Here is a 20,894-nt window from a genome sequence, read left to right as displayed (position 1 = left end):
ATTTATGCATTCATGTTTTGTTTTTTAATGTAGCATATTTTGATGTGGACGGTACAAAGAAATAGTGTTAACAAAACTGCAAGTTTAACCTTCTACAAGCACCCAGATGGAGATCGTCTGGGAGCAGCTGTAGTCAGCGCAACGCAAGGCAGATGAGAAATGGGAATCCGTATCTAAACAAAGAAAAGCTGCATTGTGTTCACAGGCCCACAACAGCATGTCTGTCAGCATTAGACACGAGTACTGGGACAGCAGTTTTGTGTGGTAATGAAGAGTAAAGTCGACTGCTCTTCATCCGCAGCATCTCAGTGTAAACAGTCTCATGACAACATCACGTAAGTTCTGTCATTCGAATGGGCTGCCACCCTGAAAGAAAAGAATTAGTTTAGTTACATCTGTAGAGCTCCAGACATGCTGAGTGCACACACTTTAATTACTAGTAATTACTCCTAGCTCTGCAGGCTATCATTTGCTTCTACTAATCGAGCTAGTGTACGGAGAGTGAAAACAAATACATTAATAAGATTTATGGCTTCAGTTACGTTTCACTTGATACATAAAGATAAAGTTTGTTGCTGACTTTTTCAATTTGGCTTTGACGTCTCACTTCACACAAAAGTGCATTAAAGTTACTGCAAGACAGAAGATTACATTCCCTGCACTTACCTACACACTAATAAGACATATTTTACTTATTTGAACTAATATGAATCATGAATATCTTCTGCATATGAACTGTCCCCCATTAAGAACTGATTTTTATCTTCATTTAAAAAATAGCCGATTCATTTTAGCATTAAGTTTGAACTCATTAAATTTGGTAAGTAAAAAAATCATTCGCATCTACCCAATAGTCTCATATTACTTAAAAATATCAAAATACATCATGCAGTAGATGACATCTGTATAACTGATTAAGATCCAAGTAGCCCAGAGATCCTGGATAAATGTATAGAAACATAAGGAAAGTGATAATACCAGGCCCAAATATAAAGTGAAGACTTTCAGCTTAGGTTTAACAAAAATTATGCCTCAAGTGTTTAGGAAATAGAACCAGTTTCATACACAGACTTCCATCTACAGAGTCTCAAAGGTAACTGGACAAACTCTAAATATAAGGATTGTTTTTAATACATGGATAAAAATCCTTTGCACTCAATGACTGCCTGAAGTCTAGAAACCCATGGACGTCCTCAAATACTTTGTTTCCTCCCTTGAGATCCTGTACAAGGCCTTTACAGCAGCTGCCTTCAGATCCTGCTTAATTGTGGGTCTTTACCTGTTTGTTGTCAGTTTTACCTGAAAAACATGCTTTGTTGTTTTGAGATCAGGTGACTAATACTCTTGGGTTGCTTTTGTCTAATGCTGTCTAAGCAGTTTGGCAGCATTTGTCTAAATTAGAGCAGAGAGTATAGACATGTGCACTTCACAGTTCGTCCTGATACTTCTATCAGTAGGTATTTCATCAATAAAAACTATAGGCAGCCATAAATCCCCATATCTTAACACTACCACAACCACATTTGATTTGGATGAGCTGTTTCTCTCCTTGCCCGTATATTTCTCTTCCCATTACTGTTCTTTAAGTTCATTTTGGTTTAATCTGTCAAAAGATTTCTTTCCAGTTGTACTAAATAAAAGACAAAGAAGCAAGCTAATGTTTTTCAAATTACTTCTGTATTCAAGTCGGGGGGTTTTTTATGTATCAAATTTTGGTGTGGAAGCTACAAATAAGTATTAACAAAACTGCAAATTTAACCTTCTACAGTACTGTGCAGACTCTTTCTGGCAAAGTTTATTCTAACCTGTCTGTTCTAGACCGGAACCGGTGGTGTGCACCTTGTTGCAAATCCTCTGTATTTACAAGATGAATTTTGATATCAGACTTTCTTCACTTCATTGCCTGACTAACTTTGACTACATGAGAGGGGTTTTTTTTTTAAACCAAGGAAAGAATTCTGCAACAGACTGTTGATTTAGCCACTCTCTCTTTTTTCCTTTTGTTATGTTACCTCTCTGAAAGGTTTATTTCTGTTTGGCACCCTAAGAGATGGCCTCCGTCTCTAACACTGATAACTCTTTGGACCTCATGTTTAGAATTCCAGTGAACGCCTACAAAAGGCAACAATTGAAACCAACTCCAGATCTTTTACCTGGTTAATTTGTCATGGAGTAAACAGGCCTCAAAACTGGCCATGAAACTCCTTGTCAATCAATTGTCGAGTTACTTCTGCAATTCCTAAAAAGCGGACACAATACTTTCGTTAAAACCTTTGAAACCTCAGATCTTCATAGTTTCACTCGAAATCCACTGCCATCTTAAACAGAGGCAAAATTACCAAAATCCTATTATTGTCCAAACACTGGATAGCTTCAGGTACTCGTTTTAGAAGCATCATGTAGAGGATTGAATTTTGAGTACACTTAGTCCACAATTGGACAACTTAAGAAAATATTAGGTCAAAATAACCACTTTGTAAAAACGACTGTTTAAATATTAAAAGTCTAAGCCCCAGCTGCTTTTTTTGGCTTGGTAGATTAATGTTAAGCAGCTCTGCCAGCACACTGTGTACACTCTAGATAGTTTGGAAATCTTTTGCAAAATACCTTCAGGAAGTGTTCAAACTGTGGTTTGAGCTCCTTCATCATGGCTTCTGCTTTGCTGAGGCAAGCATGTCTCCTATGCACTTCAAACTCCTTCAGGAAAGTCAAACAATCACAGTAAACAAAAAGGATATTTAATGAAAACACATCTGTGTTATTGCACTTGTAGGACAGCAGCATTACCTTCGTGCGAGAGAGGTGTTCCTCAGAGGTGATGTGAGCCTGCACTTCAGCAACAGATGTGGATATGTAAACTTTGCAAGCAGCACAATGAAACATTTCCACCTTTGTCATGTGGTTATTTTCCTGTAGAGCTGACAACACGATAGGGGTGAGTAGGATGAAAGTATTTCTTTTTTAGTCTGTCATGAACATCATGACTTTTCATTTCAAAACATGTATTTACTTTGAAGAGCGTTGTCCTCTACCGCTTGGCTACAATAATGGCTCTTATACAGCATCGCTTCCTGCAAAAAAAGAAAAGATCTGTTGGACATCTATCTATGGATCTATAGTACATACAGAGTGCAAACTTATGATACAGAAGTCAGAATACATGACTGGGAAATTAGTTTTACAGTTTCTGTCAGTGATCGTACCTGAAGGAACGCTATCATTACGTCATCGTATTTATTATTCTGCTGAATGTGCTCCAGGGTGTCCCAGTGACATTTGCTGTCCAAATGATCCTGCAGCTCCTGCCCATTGGCAAGCTCAACCTCACAAAGGTCACAAGTGATGGGCGTTCTAGAAGAAAAATGATTTGGGCAATTTAAAAATATTTGGGCATTAACTAATCCAGACTGCCCCAGTAGGAGGTAAAAGGTCAAACCTGGAAAATATTATGATACAAAGCAGCATCTGAAACAACCATTTCAGCGTAGTGCTTCAGTCCCACTCTTCAACTGATTTGCTACATATTGCTTATTTTAAATATGTGTCTTTACAACACATGCACTGCCTGAGGTAACTCAGGGTCTCTTGCCTCCTAACATATACAAAAGAGCGACAAAACTGCTGTGATGGAAATGTACATAACAAAATAGGAACAGGTCTGTGTAATAAGGAAAGTTAATTTTTTTTTACGTTACAGCTCATATTCATCAGGACTTAGCAGGGCTTTAGTCAGTAGAGCTGTAGAGTTTAGTCAATCAGGTTTAACGTATTAACGTCTTGTGGTAACTTTCAGGGGTGAAAGAGGAAGCCAAGGTGGAAGTGCCAAACTGTAGTTCCAGCTTTAGCAAGAAAATGAACATGTTTACAGCGTGGTACTGAAACCAGAATTTCAATGACGCAGCTCATCGAGCTTACTGCAAAAACCCGTGACTCACAAGTCACAGGTTATTGTGATGTGTGTAAAGTACAGAAAAAGAGAGAAAGGTCTATTATTAGTTGGCTGTATTACACAAGATAATGCGAATTAAAAGGTCAACGCCGAATGTGGTTAGACCTTGAGCACATTTTGGGTGAGGACCTATTTGATGAGCTTTATATGAAAATTTGAATAAATTCTGAATACTGAGGGAGTAGAGAAGCTTTTGTTTGTGAAGGGATGGATCCCTCACGATGACGTGACTTGAGCTTATTGGTCCTTCAGCTGGATGAGCTACAAAGTATAATTAGCGTTTTCAGTGGGAGAAACATTTCGTCAGCTTACTAACTGAATTTGCTTCTGTGCACTTGTACAAATATGGTTACTTCTGGTACCATAAAACCAACATGGGAGCGGCCAAAACGCTGACATCACTATGAATACTTCCAGCATTACAAACTTCAGCTGCAGCAAAAACTAATTCTGCAAACTCAGCTGGACTCAGTGCGTCTGACAGATTATTACCACTGGCAAACAAGCAGCAATGTTACAGACTGACCTGCAACATTTTAACTAAACTGTATTAGAGTACATGGTGAGAGGAAATGTGATTTCACTTTGTCAACTTGGCATCAGAAGGAACAGTGCTTACTTTTCCAAAGTCACAGTTTGGCGCGTGTTCCTTGTCACCTTTGTAGAAGGTAGGTCTTGGTCCCGTCCTGTAGAACAATATAATACAGAGAATTACTCAGACAACGTGACGTGATTAAAGCATCTAGTCCATTCAGCCATTTCTTGCTGTTAATTTGAAATAGTGAGACAAACAAGGTAACCCAGCTACTATTACCTTTTTTCATATAGCCCACCTGATGCTGATAGTCCTGTGACCTCGGTGGGGATAATCTAATAGTCTAAAGAGGACAGAAAGGATCGGTTATCACACTGGATTCAGTTGAACCACAGTAGCCAAACTGCATAAAAATGATTCTGTATTCTCAAAATCTATACCTCCATCTTATATCCTGGTACTGTTATCGTCTCCTCCCCATTGGTTCTCTGTCCATAAGGCACAGGAAACTGTTGGGTGGAGGAGCTGTGAATACGCCTGTCAGGGGTGCCGCCTCTCTGGCCCAATTCTTCACTCAAGGAGCCAAAGCTTGAACAATTAAGTGATTCAGCTTCTGGGCTATAAATCTGTTGTTCATGCTTTCTAATTCCTGGACTGAGACCTGGGATTTCTATAGGTCTGGTTCCAGTGCCAAATTCTCCTCTGTCTAGGGGTCCGCTTCCTGGTTTGGAGTAGGTTGAGCCCCAGTGTCGGCCGTCAGGACAGTCTCTCGCTGAAGTTAAACACTGACGCTCCACACTGTTATCCTCAGTGGGTGGGGAGAGTTTGTGGTCTTGGTCCGGTGGCATCTCAGGTTCAGAGTCTGACGACAAAGGGTTGTAAGGGTCATAAAGTCCAGTCCTAAGATGAGGGTAAGAGGGATTAATTAATTTTTTCATTTTTTTTGGAACAATGACTGAACGTTCACACATTAAACAAAATGTTCTGGCAGACAGCCACTATTTGTACAATTTAATTCACTACATGAAAATATGAAGCCTCAAATGTGGGCCAGCCTTGACCGAGGCTACAGGAGACACAACTCACTTTTCTGTGCTGCTTTTGTCCTGAGAGTCTTCATCTTCATCACCAATTGGTTTGAATGAAGACTTCCATTTGTCAACTGAGGATGAAGCTGCAGTATAAAAATGAAAAATGAAGGCAACGTATGTTCAGAGAATACACGCCTCTAGATATGTAATCTAGTTAGTCTGATTACTGATGAAGTCAATGAGTTCGTTGTACTCAAATAGCCTCCGGAGTCACCAGATCTCCATCCAGCAGAGCAGCCTTGGAATGTGGCAGAACGGGAGATTCACATCATGGATGTGCAGCCGACAAATCCGAAGCAACTGTTTGACACTATATTGTCAATACGGAGCAAGATCTTTGAGAAATGTTTCCAACTCCTAATTGAAACTGTGCAATGAAGGATTGACGCAGCTCTGAAGGCAAACGTGCTTTTAAGGTGTACCTGATAAAATGTCCAGTGAGCGGTAACTTTCAGAGCCTCTGTGTTCTCATATGGGGACATTACATTTTGGGTTTTTGTAGGTGTAATTGATTACTAATGAACTTGTGATTCTGCTGTGTGTAACTTATTTAAAAAAAAGACACGAGGTGACGTCTGCACTGCCCTAGTTCCTGAAATCTTTTTCATTATAATTCAAAGACACGTATTAGACTCAGAAATTAATCAAGTCAGGCAAAAGGTAAACAAAAACAGCAGTTGTATTTGCAGAGTGGTTATCTGCGACGCAAAGACAAAGGAAGCTTAAGCGTTGAGCTAAAGAGTGATAAAGCGCCTCTGTGAGGACGCGTGTGCGTGTTTGTGGACGTTCTTGCATGCATACAGAGGTTACCTGTACCTTTCTCTGCTGCTTGAGTGTTAGCAGCCATGTCTGGTTGTCCTCCCGATATGCGTTTCATAGCATCTATAAAATCTTGGGGTACTCTGTTCATCGAATGAAACAAAAATAAGCATAAAACGTAAACGCAACATTTAACACTGAATGTAGCACCGGCTAGCCATTCCTGCTATTAGCTTTAGCTGCACAGCTAGACTCACAAAAATTTGTTGACAACAAAGCTTTATGCACCGTTAGCTGGTAGAATTAAATGCTTGCACCGTTAACACCCACTCGACAAAAGAAAAACTGAGTCAGAAATTGAATTAACAGGCACCTTAATGTAGGTTGTAAATCAGAAACTTTCCCAAATAACAATTTTAGCCCCGTTTAAAGAGTGCAGACTCTACATACCGTGTAGTCGGCATTTTATTAAATCCTGAAGTAGCTCCTTTGCTTCTTGCCTGGGCCTGAAACGTTTCCACATTGTGACGGTTCATTATTTTAAAAAATAGCGGATATGCTTTGTTGGTAAAGCTAAAGCTGGTTCGCCTATTAAAAGGTTGTTTAGATGATACTTAGAGCAGCCGACAGATGGTAGCAAAGTGCAGCAGAGAATGGATCGATTCATGGATCACATTCATTCTGATCCGACCTTAGGTGGGTTCGAGAGGTAAAAACCCTTTCATAATAACTTACATTCACCTGATACCCGAATAAGCATTTCTAATCAACTGCTCATGGGCAAAAATGTGTAATCAGTCAATCACATACCAGAAAGTCAATGTAGCCATCTGTGGCGGTCCTAGCCTGTTTGGTGCCCTGGGCGAACACCCCCTCTGGCACACCCCCACCCCGCCTCCTTATATTAAGGATTGTACATTAACATATTTTACTGTAAAAACTGTTATTGGAACCATACTGAATTTAACAAGATAAACACACACACATACACACACACACAAATATATATATGAAGAGAGAGCGAGAGTATGCATAGTATGCAAATAGGACAAATCAGCAACTGACAATGACTAATTAATATTGTGCTGAACACAGTCCAAAAGATTCAGTAAGCTACATCAGTGTCTACTGTTTACTATCATAGCCAAGTGGCTAACAAACATAAAAAGAAAATGTGGGGAAATCTTCTTGGCACACTTTGGACCCCTTATTACCAACTAAGGACTATTTAAATGCTACAATCCACCTGGGTATTGTTGCTAATTCATCTCTGTCCCTTTATGAACACAGTGTACCCATTGTCTGACAACTGCTTCCAGCGAGACAATGAGTTTACTGTACTGAAATTGTCTTTACAGTCACCAGAAATTCAAAATGCTCCCCAAAGAAGATATCAATTTGAATTCAATTTTATTTTTAACTCTATAAAGAAGTACAACTACATTCAGATGTTTCAGTGTCGCACGTCTTATACATGTGTACTGAACATATAGCCTACTGAAGATAACACGTTCTCTGTGCATATTAATTTTTTGTCATTTGCCAAACACAGCTTTAAAAAAAAAATCTCCTTTTTTGATTAGTTTAAAAATGTTCCCATATTAACTGTGTTTAAGTCTATTAAAACAAGCAGGACCTCAGTAGGGTCTTGTAGACTGCTTGCTCATCTAATTATATATAGATGAATGTACAATGTTGAATTCTTTGAGTGTTTATAAGTTAAAAAAAAACTTACAGATAAGAACAGGGGGTTAAACAGACAGCAGTGTGAAATCTGAAAGAAGTTGTTTAAGAATGAATGTGTGTCAGCACAGGCAGACAGAAACATGACACTACATGCGGGCATGTTTAGTTCCAGAGGAGGATATCTCAAGGACAGGTGTGTTCTCATAATTCTCAGAAAAATCTGGTCAAGACCTACCTAGAAACAGTGCTGTTATTGTTCTTCCTTTGGAGGAATCAAACACATCGTTACTTGTCTGCAGTACAGCACCAAATCTAGCCCCTGCTTCTCAACGGTCTGATAGGATTTACATTTCAGAAAATATCTCATGCATGACGATATGGAGGAACTCAAGACATTTACTTTATCAGTCATTAACTTTTAGACATCGGATGACTAAAAACACATTATGTGAACTCAGTTAACTTCACTGGAGAGTACACTGTGATCATACCATTACTTGGGAACTGCTGAGGTCAATGTAACATTGTCAGTTGTCTCTTGGCAACATTAACAAAAGAGCCGTGACTCTGGGGCCTTTGTACTCAGGCCCTTAAGGGACGTTTTAAATCTTTCTTGAGTTTCTGCTGCAGACAGGAAGCAGAAAAGGGTGGAGGGGAAAAACTGTTTTTCCAGGAGGAAAAATGTAGAGTGAAACAAACAAGGGTATAATAAAATGCTGGAATGAAGTACTTACTGAGAACGAGCCACCCTTAATATTTTTGGTTCTTCCTGTATATTTTCTGCTGTCCCTGTGCTCGTTTTCTTAACTGCTTTCAGGGCTGTGGGGACTGTCACAGGGTGAGAGATGGGTAAACAGTGGGCAGACTGTCCATCTTCACAAGGCTAACACAGAGAGGCAGACAACCACTCACATCTATGAGTACCATTTTAGAATCACTAATTAACCTGAAATAACTGTGAGAGGAAACTGATGTACTTCATACAGGACAGCGCCATTAGAATCAGGAGGTTTGCAGCCATGATCTTTTTCTTGCTGCGAGGCTGTGAATCCAACGAGAAACAGAAACAAGTGTGAGCCAGGTCAGAAAGAAAATCCAAATTAACTTCGAATAAATCATAGACTGTTCTAAAAAGGTTTATCTCCCTACTGGTTTGTTGGATTAAACACAAACACTTGAGTTTGCCATTAGCTTGTATTTTTTGGGAAGTTTTTTGGAGCTTTGTTAGTGTGAAAAACTTATGCCAGGGGGTTAAAAAAAAGGGATGATCAAAAACACCATATTCAATAAGAAGTATGTTTAGTGTCAATATAACACTTAAGCCAGTGACAAACTTGAAGTGTATTAAAATTCTATTTATTTTTAAAATTATAAGTATATACTGTTTTTAAATAGGTACACCTGTGGTATATTCATGTAGACATGGTTAAGCAAACCGAATGGGGAAGATAGGGGACTTTGATCGTGGCACGGTTATTGGTGCCAGAGGATGGAGGAGACATGAGCTGACATGACGTCAAGTGTTACAACCGAGGTATGCAGTAAAGCAACCTTCAAGGCACATCTGTGAAAGAGATGGGTTACACCAGCAGAACTTAACACTAAGTGCCACTCCTTTTACCTAAGAACAGAAAACCGAGTCTACACACAATTTACACACAAAAGAAAATTGGAAAAATATTTCCTGTTCTGACGAGTCTTGATTTCTGCTACACAATTCATGGTCGGCTAAGAAAACACTCCCAGACTGACTGCTGATTGAAGCTTCTATTTAAAACCAGTTAGAACAAAGTTTGATGATGGTTTTATAGGCTGAAGTCAGGGGGTTGTACCAAGGCTCAGTGTAAGGATCATTTTGAACTGTGACTCAAGTCCAAGAATAGAACAATGAAAGTGGAAACAAGTGGGGAAAAAAGTCAATTTTGAAAGAAAATCTGTTCATTTTCCAATGATACAGTTTTAAAATGTTGTTAATCCACCTTACACATTTAAAAGAATAATCTCCAAACTTACAGATTTCACTGCAGGACAGCAGCAAGTGTCATGAACCTGAAGGAGATCGATAATCATTAGACGTTAATCTGGACTGTTGTTTTATTGTACAATAAAAATGTGAACTTTGAGCAGAGGCTCATCAAGGTGGTACAGCAGCTCTGAAGAACACATATCAGGCCTACACAGAAGTACATTGACAAGAATGAAGGCAGATGTCATCATCTTTACATGATTGTGACATGTGGGACCAGTAGCTCAACACAGCAGATTCAAATCACACTTCAAAACATGGTTTCAAAAGCTAGTCAACCGATTTCCCTTTTATTAGTTCTCTCAGCAGGACATTCACCAATCTTTACATCATTAGGGTTTCAATGTGCAAATGAATTACTGGAGGCTTTCATATACAATCTTTACTACAGTGGGGTAAAAGTTCATTTCTGGTCTCCACCTGAGTTTACAACTCAAATTCTTTCGGCTACATAGGTATGAAGAAAAAAAAGAATACACTGGTTACATGATTTCAACAAGTTAAAAAGTACCTTGATAGTTTCAACACAAAAAGAAAGAAATCTGACAAGAAATCATAAATTATTAATTTTTGTCCTGTTGTTTGTGAAAGCCCTCACTGTAAAAAAACAAAACAAACAAATAGCAGCAGTTAAGGCAAAAAGATTGTTCCCAATGGTTACATTTATACCTGAGTACCTAAAACAATAATGACAAATGTATATAATGTGCCACTGAAATGGTTTTGATCTATAGAATAATATATAAAGAAGCTGGATTTTTAATTACTCAAAGCTATCAAAAAAGCATAATAACAATGTTGCATTAGATACATACTTCGCAATAACAAAAGCTCTCTTTTCTTATGCTGTATTTAAACAGAAGCAACTAAGACAGCCTAAAAATACTAATCAAGAAATGCATGGATAATACAATACAAAAATAATGGTTGCAGCCATCCGTCTTTTTAGGTGGCTTTTGTGCTAAAAGGTTTCTCGGCTGATACTTTCTTTAGCGTCCACGGGCAGTGTATCAAAAAGATGGTCCTCCACGATGAGGCAGTTTCTGCGCAGCAGGCGGCAATTTCCTAACTGGGCGGGCAGTCTGTCCAGACAGTTTCCTTTGAGCTCCAGCTGAGTGAGCTGGACTAGCTGACCCACAGCCTCTGGCAGCGTCGTGAGCGCATTGTGTCCCAGACACAGCACCTTAAGCTTGGTGCATCTGAACAGAGGCTTGGGCAGCCCCTCCAGCTTGTTGGAGTTGATGGCCAAGTGCTGGAGGTTGTGGAGGAGACCCACATCTGGAGGAAGCACCGAGATGGAGTTATGGCCCACCTCCAAGTGTCGCAGTTTGGGCAGAGTGAACAGGGCAGCAGGGAGGGTCTCCAGTTTATTGTGAGAGAGGTAGAGAGCCTCCAGAGACTTGATGTGGCCGATGGTGGCTGGAATGGTGATTATTTTGTTGTGCCACAGTTTAAGGCACATCAGCCTCTTGAGGTGCTGGAAGCTGATGATCTCCTCTATGGTTCGAATATTGTTGGATTTCAGGTCAAGTTCTTGTAAATTGGTTAAGCTGAAAATGGCATGGGGAATCCTTTCAAGTTCACAGTTGTGCAGCTCCACTTCAATCAGATTTGTCATCTTTTTCAAACTGTTTAGGACCAGCAATTTTGTACCATCATTGTGAACCATTAACCGTATCAGATGCGGAGAAAGCTCTGTTATGTTTGTGGGGATTTTTGTGAGGTTGCTCTTCAGGCATAGCGTCTTTAAATGCCTCAAATCTCGCATGGACTCCAAGCAAATCATTTTGTTGTTTTCTGAGCTCAGGTTGCCAATTAGGTTAAGCTCCCTCAAGTTCCTAAGCAAATAAACCCAAGCCGGGATCTCGGCAACGTCGGTGAACTTGACATGAAGGCAGCGGAGATGGTCACGGAGGAAAGCAAAGCCCGTCTGCTCAACTTTGGCCGGAGAGTTGCAAAGATGCAGCTCTTGCAAGCTGGTCATCTGGGAGACCTTTGCAGTGAACCTCACGTCTGGAATCAGCTCCAGTCTTAGCACTTCCAAATCTGTGAGGTCAAACACTGCATTCGGGAGTCCAGAGAGCATGAAGAGGTGCAGCTCCTGCTTGTCCTGTGCATTACGCGTGACAAGCTGCTTTAATTTTTCAAAAGTCCACTCGTGGTTGAGGCTGATCTCCCTTAGCTTATTTTCACTGACCTCAGACAGAAAAACGCCAAAGCGCTTGGAGTAAAGTTGGTCATACTGGTCAATCATGTGTAAAAGGAATGCAAAGTCATTTTTGACATCAGGAATGTCACTAAAGCTGCTCTCTTCCCTGACCTTCTCAAACGAATACTCTTTCAGAGGTCGCCGGAACACCCAGAAGAGAGAGTACAAGCATGTCATCCCATAGATCATTATCAATGCCACATAGGTGACGAGCAGTTTGCTCAGCATGAAAGCCATGTTGTGTGTACAAAAGAACTTTGTATATCCTGTTAAATGTTTTATATCAGGCTTACATTCATGTGTGAATTTTATTTCGGCTAAAAAGGTTGAAGTGTAGCACAATATCAAAATAAACTTCACAGATTTGACAATGGTCTGTGCTACATAAAGCTTGTAGATAAAATCGCTGTCCTCCACATGGGCTCTGAATTTTCTCACCTTCTCAAAAAGAGCTTTGGCCTGCTCCCCATCTTTTTTATCCAAGATCGTCATGCTACTTGGGACCTCCGCAATAGGCTTATCTGCAGAAAATTTCACCCCAAGCATGGGTGTGGATGGGCTCACATTTGTGCTGTCATCGTTCCCCTCTATAGACACCTGCTTTGGTGCTGAAGAGGTGCCGGTCAGCCTCTGTTTGTTTTCCTCCGAGTCCTCGCAAGCAGTTTCAGACAAAGCCTTTGTTGTCCAAGGAGATTCAAAACACCGTCCCAGAATAGAAACAAAATGCTCAATCTTCGAACTTGTTTTGGGGTACTTGAACCAGAAGTTGCTACTGACCATGAGAATGAGGGTGTGGATGAGTGTGAGGTATGGAAAGTATTTGGAATACCAGGGCAAGGCATCATGGTAACACTTTTGGTTGATAAAGACATACTGTTGAAAGTCCAGGTTTGTTTTGACCCCTGTTGGAGGGGCTTGTAATGCATAAATCTTACTGACCGCTTCATCCGTTAGGTCCTTAGTGACCGGTGGGATGGTTGTTCCTACAGGGGCTCTGGTGGATGAGGTTACATCCTCAGTTCTCTGCTGGGGCAACGAGCTTGTTCCTGAGGCTTCCTCTGCATTATCTATATATGGAAGGCAAGCTACTTGGTCCTTGGTGATCTGCATGGTCATTGCAAATACGGCCAGCATGAGCATGATCAGACCCAGGTAGTCCATGAAGACGTCCCACCATGGCTTTAAGATGCGGTATGTTGGCTGGATGTCGTTCAGGGATGCAATCTCAGTGAGAGTGAACATCGCTGGAACAAAGAGACAAAACTCAATTAATTTTACTTATACTAATTATTTTATGGTTTTTTTGGCACTAAACTTGAACAAAACAATTAACTGATTAATTCTGATTATTTATAAATTGGTCAGTTACTTTTCTAGTTCATTCTCATCATGATCGTTAATGAAAACTGATTGTGTTTGGGGTGTGCACCATGCCTGTCGCATAAAACATGATATTGGAATATATATAAAACCTACAGACCTGTAACCCTATTTAAACCAGATGTGTCTCGGGAGTTTTAGCTTAAACCACCAAGAGGTTTATACCACCACAAAGACACATTGTGATATGATCACTGAGGTGCAGCAGTGCTATGAGATGCATTTAACTACAGCCTTTGTAAACACTGTGGTCCAACAAAAGGACCTTTTCCATTAAAACCTACTCAGATCAGCTCGCCAAAACTCAACTGGTTTTCCATTACAATCGAGTACCACATAATGTGCGTGGTCATTGTTACAGCAACCCATCCGTGCATCCCTTGACATAATTAGTATGTGACACGAAGGCTACAACAAAGATGAGCGTCGAGGCGATGATATAGCTACTGCTCGGTTTGTGGCTTTTCGTGTGGCAGTTTTGATTTTCATGAGAAAGAAACTCTCATGACTCATTGAGTGACACCACTGACCAGCCAGTCGCTAACATGCAGTCTGACGACGTCACATTTTAGTACCTACTTGGATCGCTTAGAACCGGTGGCCAAGTAGGTACTATTTTAGCACTTGGTACCAGTTACTATGGCCAACTAGAAAACCCTGAAAACTAGCGAACCGTGGCGATCAGATACTAATAGAAAAAGGGCTAAAGATGCAACAGGAAATTATGACACAAGTGCAGGATATTGTGGTAATTGTGCTCTGTGTCCTTTTGCAAGAACAGATGACTCTGTCCAACTACTTTAATATTAGTATTTCAAACGGTATGTTGGTATGATATCCCATGCTTGTAAAATCTGACATTTTGCTGGGAACTCATGGACATAACAACTGCACAGGGCCCACTGACAGTAAAGATATTTTAAGCCAATCTGTCAGCTGGACATCTTGGAGATATTTTAAGTCCTCTTTCAGTTCTTGTCATGAGCAGCCCGAGTAAGAAAACAAAAAAAAAAAACCCTTCCAAAATAACTTGACACATTTTGTTTAGAGGACAAAGTTGATGTGGATTTATGCTTCAACAGGAAATCTAAAACCTACACCGTAACTATTGTGATTGGCCTGTTCAATACTGTTGATTCCTCCTATACATGCTCAGCTACTTTTTCACTCCAGTTTTTGAATTTATCAGTGAGATGATAACAATCACTGTCTCAATATTAGGAATAATAATATTAGCATAAATATAAGGATTCTCAAATGTCAGAAAATTCCTGAGGGAATGTACAAAGTTGTGGAAAAGCTTGAGCGACATATGTTTGCCCCTATAAGGAGAAAAACAAACAAACAACAGAATTAAAAAAAAAGAGCGGGAGGGAGATAAAGTCCCAGCATTTCATTTGTTTCCATCATGGCCTCAACTGCATATAAAAGAAATCTAAATCCATAGCAGTTTACCAAACTGGAGACTGATTTCATGCACTCAGCTAAGTCTGCTGGAGTAACACATTTATCCTCCCGCTACATGAGCCATGAATCAGTGACTACAAGTATTAAAGTGCCCTATCATTTTATCATGGTGTGAACTACATTAAACTCTCACTTCCTTTTCATAGTGTTTAAGCACCAGGCCAAGACTGTGCTAAATCCAGACATATTACAACATGCTGTTTTTGGAACAGAGTCCTTTGATGAAGCCCTAAATCCACCAGTGTTCTTACTCACTAAGACCTTTGGCAGATGTGCATTTCCTTTAGTGATGCATTGAAAATTGTTCTCTTACTTAGTGAATGTTGCACTTTTTACATAGTTTGGAAAACACATTAAAACATCATAATATGATCTGCATTCAAATCAGCAGTTAATCTGCTTTGAATGTTTCAACATCCTTCAGATATATACAAGTCTTTCCTTAGAGGTACGAATAGTAATTTACAATTTAAAAATTCACTTAGCGTGACAGCCTTACATGTTACAGGACGTTTTAACTAAGGCTAACAGCTTGTCTGTGTATCGGCCACGAGGTAATCCCTTGACCATTACTCGCAGCTTTTAGTTCTATTCAGCATATAAAGCATTTGGCACAGTCACATACATGAATGACCATCATCCAACGAGGCAGCCTACCTGAAGGAGATTAGGAATCTGGAGAACTGGTGCCAGAGGAACAACCTCCTTCTAAACGTCAGTAAGACAAAGGAGTTGATAGTGGACTTCAGCACTAAGCAGGAGAGGAACTACCGGACCCCCGTCATCAACGAGTGCCCAGTGGAGAGAGTGGACAGCTTCAAATACCTCGGAGTTCACATCACGCAGGACCTGTCATGGTCCTGTCACATCAACACCGTGGTGAAAAAGGCCCGACAGCGTCTCTACCACCTCAAACGCTTGAGAGACTTCCAACTGCCCTCCAAAGTGCTCAGGAACTTTTACTCGTGCACCATAGAGAGCATCCTGACGGGAAACATCTTAACCTGGTTCGGGAACAGCACCATGCAGGACAGACGAGCTCTACAGAGGGTTGTGCGATCAGCTGAGCGCACCATCCGCTCCGAGCTCCCTGACCTGCACTCAATCTACAGCAGGCGGTGCTGGACCAAGGCCAGGAAGATCGTGAAGGACCTCAGCCATCCCAACAACGGACTGTTCTCTCTGTTGAGGTCAGGAAAGCGATTCCGCTCCCTGAAGACCAACACAGAGAGACTGAGGAGGAGCTTCTTCCCGCAGGCGATACGGTCTCTCAATCACACCACCACACAGTACTGACCCACACATATAGTTCTTACACACACACTGAACATTCTGGACATTGTTTTCACTTCATCACTTAAATCACTTTAAGCATATTTGCACTGCACAAGACACTTACAAATGTGGATTGCACAACACTGGACATTATATTTCTTCATTTCCATTTAATACTTGTACAGCTGCTGTTATTGTGTGTGTGTGTGTGTGTGTGTGTGTGTGTGTGTGTGTGTGTGTGTGTGTGTGTGTATATATATATATATATATATATATATATCTTCATACATTCTTATATATTTCTATACTGTGTATTGTGTATTTTGTTGTACAGTTATTTTATTTTCAACTTTAACTTATATATTTTATCTTATTCTTTCCCAGTTAAATTTACCCTTCATTCTAATTTGTGTGGTACAGTTATTTCATTTTTAACTTTAATTTTTATATTTTATTCCTTTCTAGTTAAATTTACCCTTTTTAATTTTCATATTTATTTCCTATCTTATTCATAGCCTTTTCTTTTCTTCTTTAGGTCACGAGCAGTTGTGTAAGCATTTCACTGCATATTGTACTGTGTATGACTGTGTATGTGACAAATAAAATTTGAATTTGAATTTGATCTCAGACGTCATTACTGTTAACGTGTTTTTCCCTCAGTTTCCACAGTAAGAACACAAAATTGACAGTCAAATTTTTGTACGAAGGATTGTGCATGTAGTTTTGGTGTGGCCTAATGCTTCCATTGATCACATCGGGTTGCTGGCTCTACTTTTTACTGTGTGCCCATAAAGAAAATGCGGTTTAATTTTTTTAAAACTACGATATCCAATTGCTTTAACATGCGGCATTGATATAACATAGAAATGAATGAACAAAGAAAGAAATACTGAATGAGAGGTTGCATTTTGTTACAGCTACCACTATGACTTAACACTATTAGATGCAGTCACACTAACAGCTTGGCTGTTAATGTATAGTCATTATTAGAATGGTGTTGTGTCATAGTGCCACATTATTAACCATATATTTTACCTAAGACATGTGTATGTAAATCTGTGGCTGTAAATAAAACAGCAGTGTACTATAAAAGAAGTTCAACACAGCCAGGCTTTCTTTGTGTTAGTTTGCTCGACAAAATCTAAAATGCAAATCCCAGTCAGAAAGAAAGGGTATCATGATGATGGTTATCTCCGTTTTTTTTGTGAGCCGGGCTTTCTGCTTCAGGCTCTTTGCACACTCACAAAAAGTGGGCATTTTTTAATCACATGACTTTTCTTCCGCACAAAATGATCCCTGTGAGTGCAACCTACTCCAATCAGAGACATTAACGTGTAATGAGCAAAAATGGTGATTAAAAATCGGCAAAGAGTATAAAAACAGCAGTAAAATGCAAAGCTGTTGCAAACAAAGAGATTTACACTGCAGAAAAATCTTGAGCTTTGTGTCACAGAGCCGTAAAATAAAACTTTTAATTGAAGCTTATTATTTTAACTGAGTACACCCTTAGGGCTGATGTTTAATTCCAACATGGCGGATGCACTTTAGAGCTTTCAAACTTTAACTGGACCATTACAGGTTACTTACATCAGCCTAAAAAAGTACATGTGGAATTCGTGAAATTACTTAAAGTCTCTGACTTTAAGCTCAGCATATGATGCGAAATGTTGCTTCTTAGTACACCACTGTGACCTCATCAGGAATCACCATTAATTGTTGTTAGTGGCAATTGTGATAGCCTATAGATAATATATAGTTATATTTATTTCTATTATATGTCTCTTTTGTTTTGTATACATTCCTCTTGATTGTATACATTTCTTCTTTGTGTCATTTGTTCCTGCTGTTTTACTATTTATGTTTTACTCCTGTACAGTTGGCATGGAGCACCCATAATTTCGTTGTACATGTACAGTGGAGTGAGCAATCTTTATCAAACTGTGGCAAAGCTACAAGGAGCTTGCATTATCAGCCCTCCCCCAGTCTTTTGCATATGATAAATGGCCTGTATTTGTATAGCACTTTACTAGTCCCTAAGGATCCCAAAGCACTTTACACAACCAGTCATCCACCCATGCACACACACATTCACACATGGGCGAAGTAACAGATCCAAACAGATTAGAGAGGGGGGAGGCGTTGCGTGAGAGAATGTGGGGCCCCCAGGAAAGGGTGGGGCCCTCGGTCATTACAGGCGGCCCTGGCATCAAGGACGGGCTAGTGGTGGCGATAGTTTCCTGATTAAACTCGTAGAGGAATAACGCTACTCGGTTCAGGGTGAATTACGACTTTCACCACGTGACAGCAGCCGCTTTGCTCCAAGTCAAGTTCATGGAGAACTGAGCAGAAGTTTAAAGATGGCCAGACTGAACTTGAAGTCATACCTGAGGTTACAACACCAGCTCCAGGCACCACGATGTATTTAACTCGTGGAGACCTGCGCACCCACATGGGACACCAGTCATCTCTGCCACAGTCTGACGAAACTGCTGATTTTTTTTGGCGCACGCGATGGTTCTTTCTATTTCTTTCTTTTTTTTGCTCAGTAGGTAGTTTGCCGCTGTGCGGGATCAGGCGATTCACCCAGACGCGTGAGAAAAGAGAAGCAGCATGTGTCCCCGCGTTAAACATTCACATCAGCCTCTTATCTCCGCTAGTCAATAAACAACAGGTTGCGGGTTATTAAAGCGATTTATTTTTATCCCTTTAGTAATGTGTTGAAAAGATAACGAGAAGAAAATATACTTACTGCCAGCGAGGCGTTATCTCAATCCAATTACTTCTTCTTCACCCCGCATGCCACTTTTCGCTCCCCTCTCCAGGTGCGTCTTTAACCTAATTTCTCGGCCCCGTTTCAAAGCAAAGGGATGACGCTGCTCGCTCACGCAAACCTCCAGAAAACATTCGTTTGCAGCCCTGCGGTCTGTCGGCGGGTAGCCCTCATACCTGAACCCGCCTGACTGCCCGGGGGCGTCCGTTTGTTACTAGACAGTAAGCGCAGTCTCACCTCCGGGTCACTACATTTCTAAGAAAAAAACGACTGATCCAACATGGAGCTGCGCGGACCGCTGTTGCGCGTGCGATGGGCGCTTCTGATTGGAGGATATCGTTCACGGCAACTTCCCGAATGCTCCACCCACCAGTTCGTCTCCTGGTGCTGCGTTCACTGTGGCGGTGGGGAAAACCGGAAAAGTCACAGACGGTCAACGGCCGGCCGCAGCACTGCCCGTACGAGTCCGCGTTACGGCCGTGCAAGTAGTACCACGACATGGGTCGCGTGGAGTGTTTTTATACCTCGTCTAAAATTAAACGTCAACTCGGTAGGAGAAACATAAAAGTGGTATTTTCTACAAATAGTGTACGCTTTCACTTAAGTTACAGTAAAAAGATAATTTAAACACACACACACAAGGCAGGGATACACTTTGTTACTGTGACTATGTATCAGATTCATTCCTGATTTCCAGCTCTTTCTGGATCTGGCTGGTGATGTATTGGGTGGAGGAAGTGTCTTTTCAGTAGCAATGCATACAGGTTTCAACCGGTCGAAGGCTGCTGGCAGCTGTGCTCACGCTACTTCTGTACTCTGAGAGGGGGGGGAGGAGGAGGCAGGAGGAGAAAGACATGAAAGAAAGACGACTCAGAGTACATGATGTGTGTAAAAGAAAAAAAAGAAGAAGAAGCGCAAAAGAGGAAGTGGTTCCTGACTTAAACACGTGTAGAAGAATTACAGTGATGCATATTTTTGTCTCTGTAGAAAGCAGGTAGAATCCATACAGTGGAGTATATCAAATGTATTATTTCTACAGTGGGGCCAAATGTTTACTCAGAGTAAGTAACACCATCTTGTGATGGCTGTGTTTGCACAAAGAGAAGTGAATGAAAAAAGAAAGCGGGCTCACTTAACCTTCTGATCTCACAAAGTGCTGTTACACAACTCCCAGTCACTCCATGACCACCTTTATAACCATTCATATTGTTTAAATTTGGCCACTGCCCTCATGTCAAACCTCTTTTCGTTTAGGTGACTGTGGCGAGGATTATGGCCGGTGTGGTGAGGCTTACAAGTGGCATAAATTATTCAGCATGGATCTCCTTCTCAGATTTCTAAAGAATGCGCTGCACAACATCACACTCTTGCGTCAGCCTTTGCATTAATAATAAATATGAAATAACTGCGCATGTATACATGTGAGGTCCCTGTGTAGAAGTAGGAAAAATAAACATACATTCAGCTAATTTTCAAGCCACAAAGCACCAACAAAGACAAACAAACAGACCTGTTTCTATGGCAGTTAATTTCCCCCACATGCACTGTAAACACACAGCTCTCACCCACACACAAACACACACGCACAGAGTGGAGAGGGAAATTCAGCCTTTGTTTAGTTAGACTAACTAATCTAATGCTGGCTATGTGCTGGGGGAGGGCTTGGGATTGGTGGATGAATGCAATCAATAAAGATTTGTTGGGTATACTTAGAGAAGGAAATGTAGTAATATGACAGTCATAAAGA

The 20,894-nt window shown here is 40.6% G+C and overlaps 2 protein-coding genes across 3 annotated transcripts; both read right to left on the bottom strand.

Moving 5' to 3' along the window:
* Positions 1-13: 13 nt before the first annotated feature.
* Positions 14-7,171, bottom strand: LOC146367372 (uncharacterized). Of its 2 annotated transcripts, none has more exons than XM_084912506.1 (11): positions 6,785-7,169; positions 6,392-6,477; positions 5,571-5,658; positions 4,925-5,384; positions 4,764-4,827; positions 4,569-4,635; positions 3,204-3,351; positions 3,011-3,071; positions 2,788-2,918; positions 2,608-2,697; positions 14-366 (listed from the first exon to the last, which is right to left on the bottom strand). In XM_084912506.1, the coding sequence occupies exons 1-11, from the start codon at positions 6,868-6,870 to the stop codon at positions 346-348; spliced, it is 1,302 nt and encodes a 433-aa protein (XP_084768632.1). In that variant the 5' UTR covers positions 6,871-7,169; the 3' UTR covers positions 14-345. The 2 variants fall into 2 exon arrangements, with proteins under 2 accessions (XP_084768632.1, XP_084768633.1); XM_084912507.1 differs by lacking the exon at positions 14-366 and adding an exon at positions 373-2,239 and having other exon boundaries at positions 6,785-7,171.
* A 2,918-nt stretch (positions 7,172-10,089) lies between these two features.
* Positions 10,090-19,519, bottom strand: LOC146367371 (volume-regulated anion channel subunit LRRC8D-like). Its single transcript, XM_084912499.1, has 2 exons — positions 19,127-19,519; positions 10,090-13,499 (listed from the first exon to the last, which is right to left on the bottom strand). Exon 2 carries the CDS (start codon positions 13,495-13,497, stop codon positions 11,008-11,010), a length of 2,490 nt encoding a protein of 829 aa, XP_084768625.1. The 5' UTR covers positions 13,498-13,499; positions 19,127-19,519; the 3' UTR covers positions 10,090-11,007.
* Positions 19,520-20,894: the final 1,375 nt, after the last annotated feature.

The sequence above is a fragment of the Perissodus microlepis genome, chromosome 18 (genome assembly GCF_051167445.1).
Source record: "Perissodus microlepis isolate ML-2025 ecotype Zambia chromosome 18, ASM5116744v1, whole genome shotgun sequence".
NCBI lineage: Eukaryota > Metazoa > Chordata > Actinopteri > Cichliformes > Cichlidae > Perissodus > Perissodus microlepis.
Note: the sequence above shows the minus strand (reverse complement) of the source record. Positions and strands in the feature narration are given on the sequence as shown.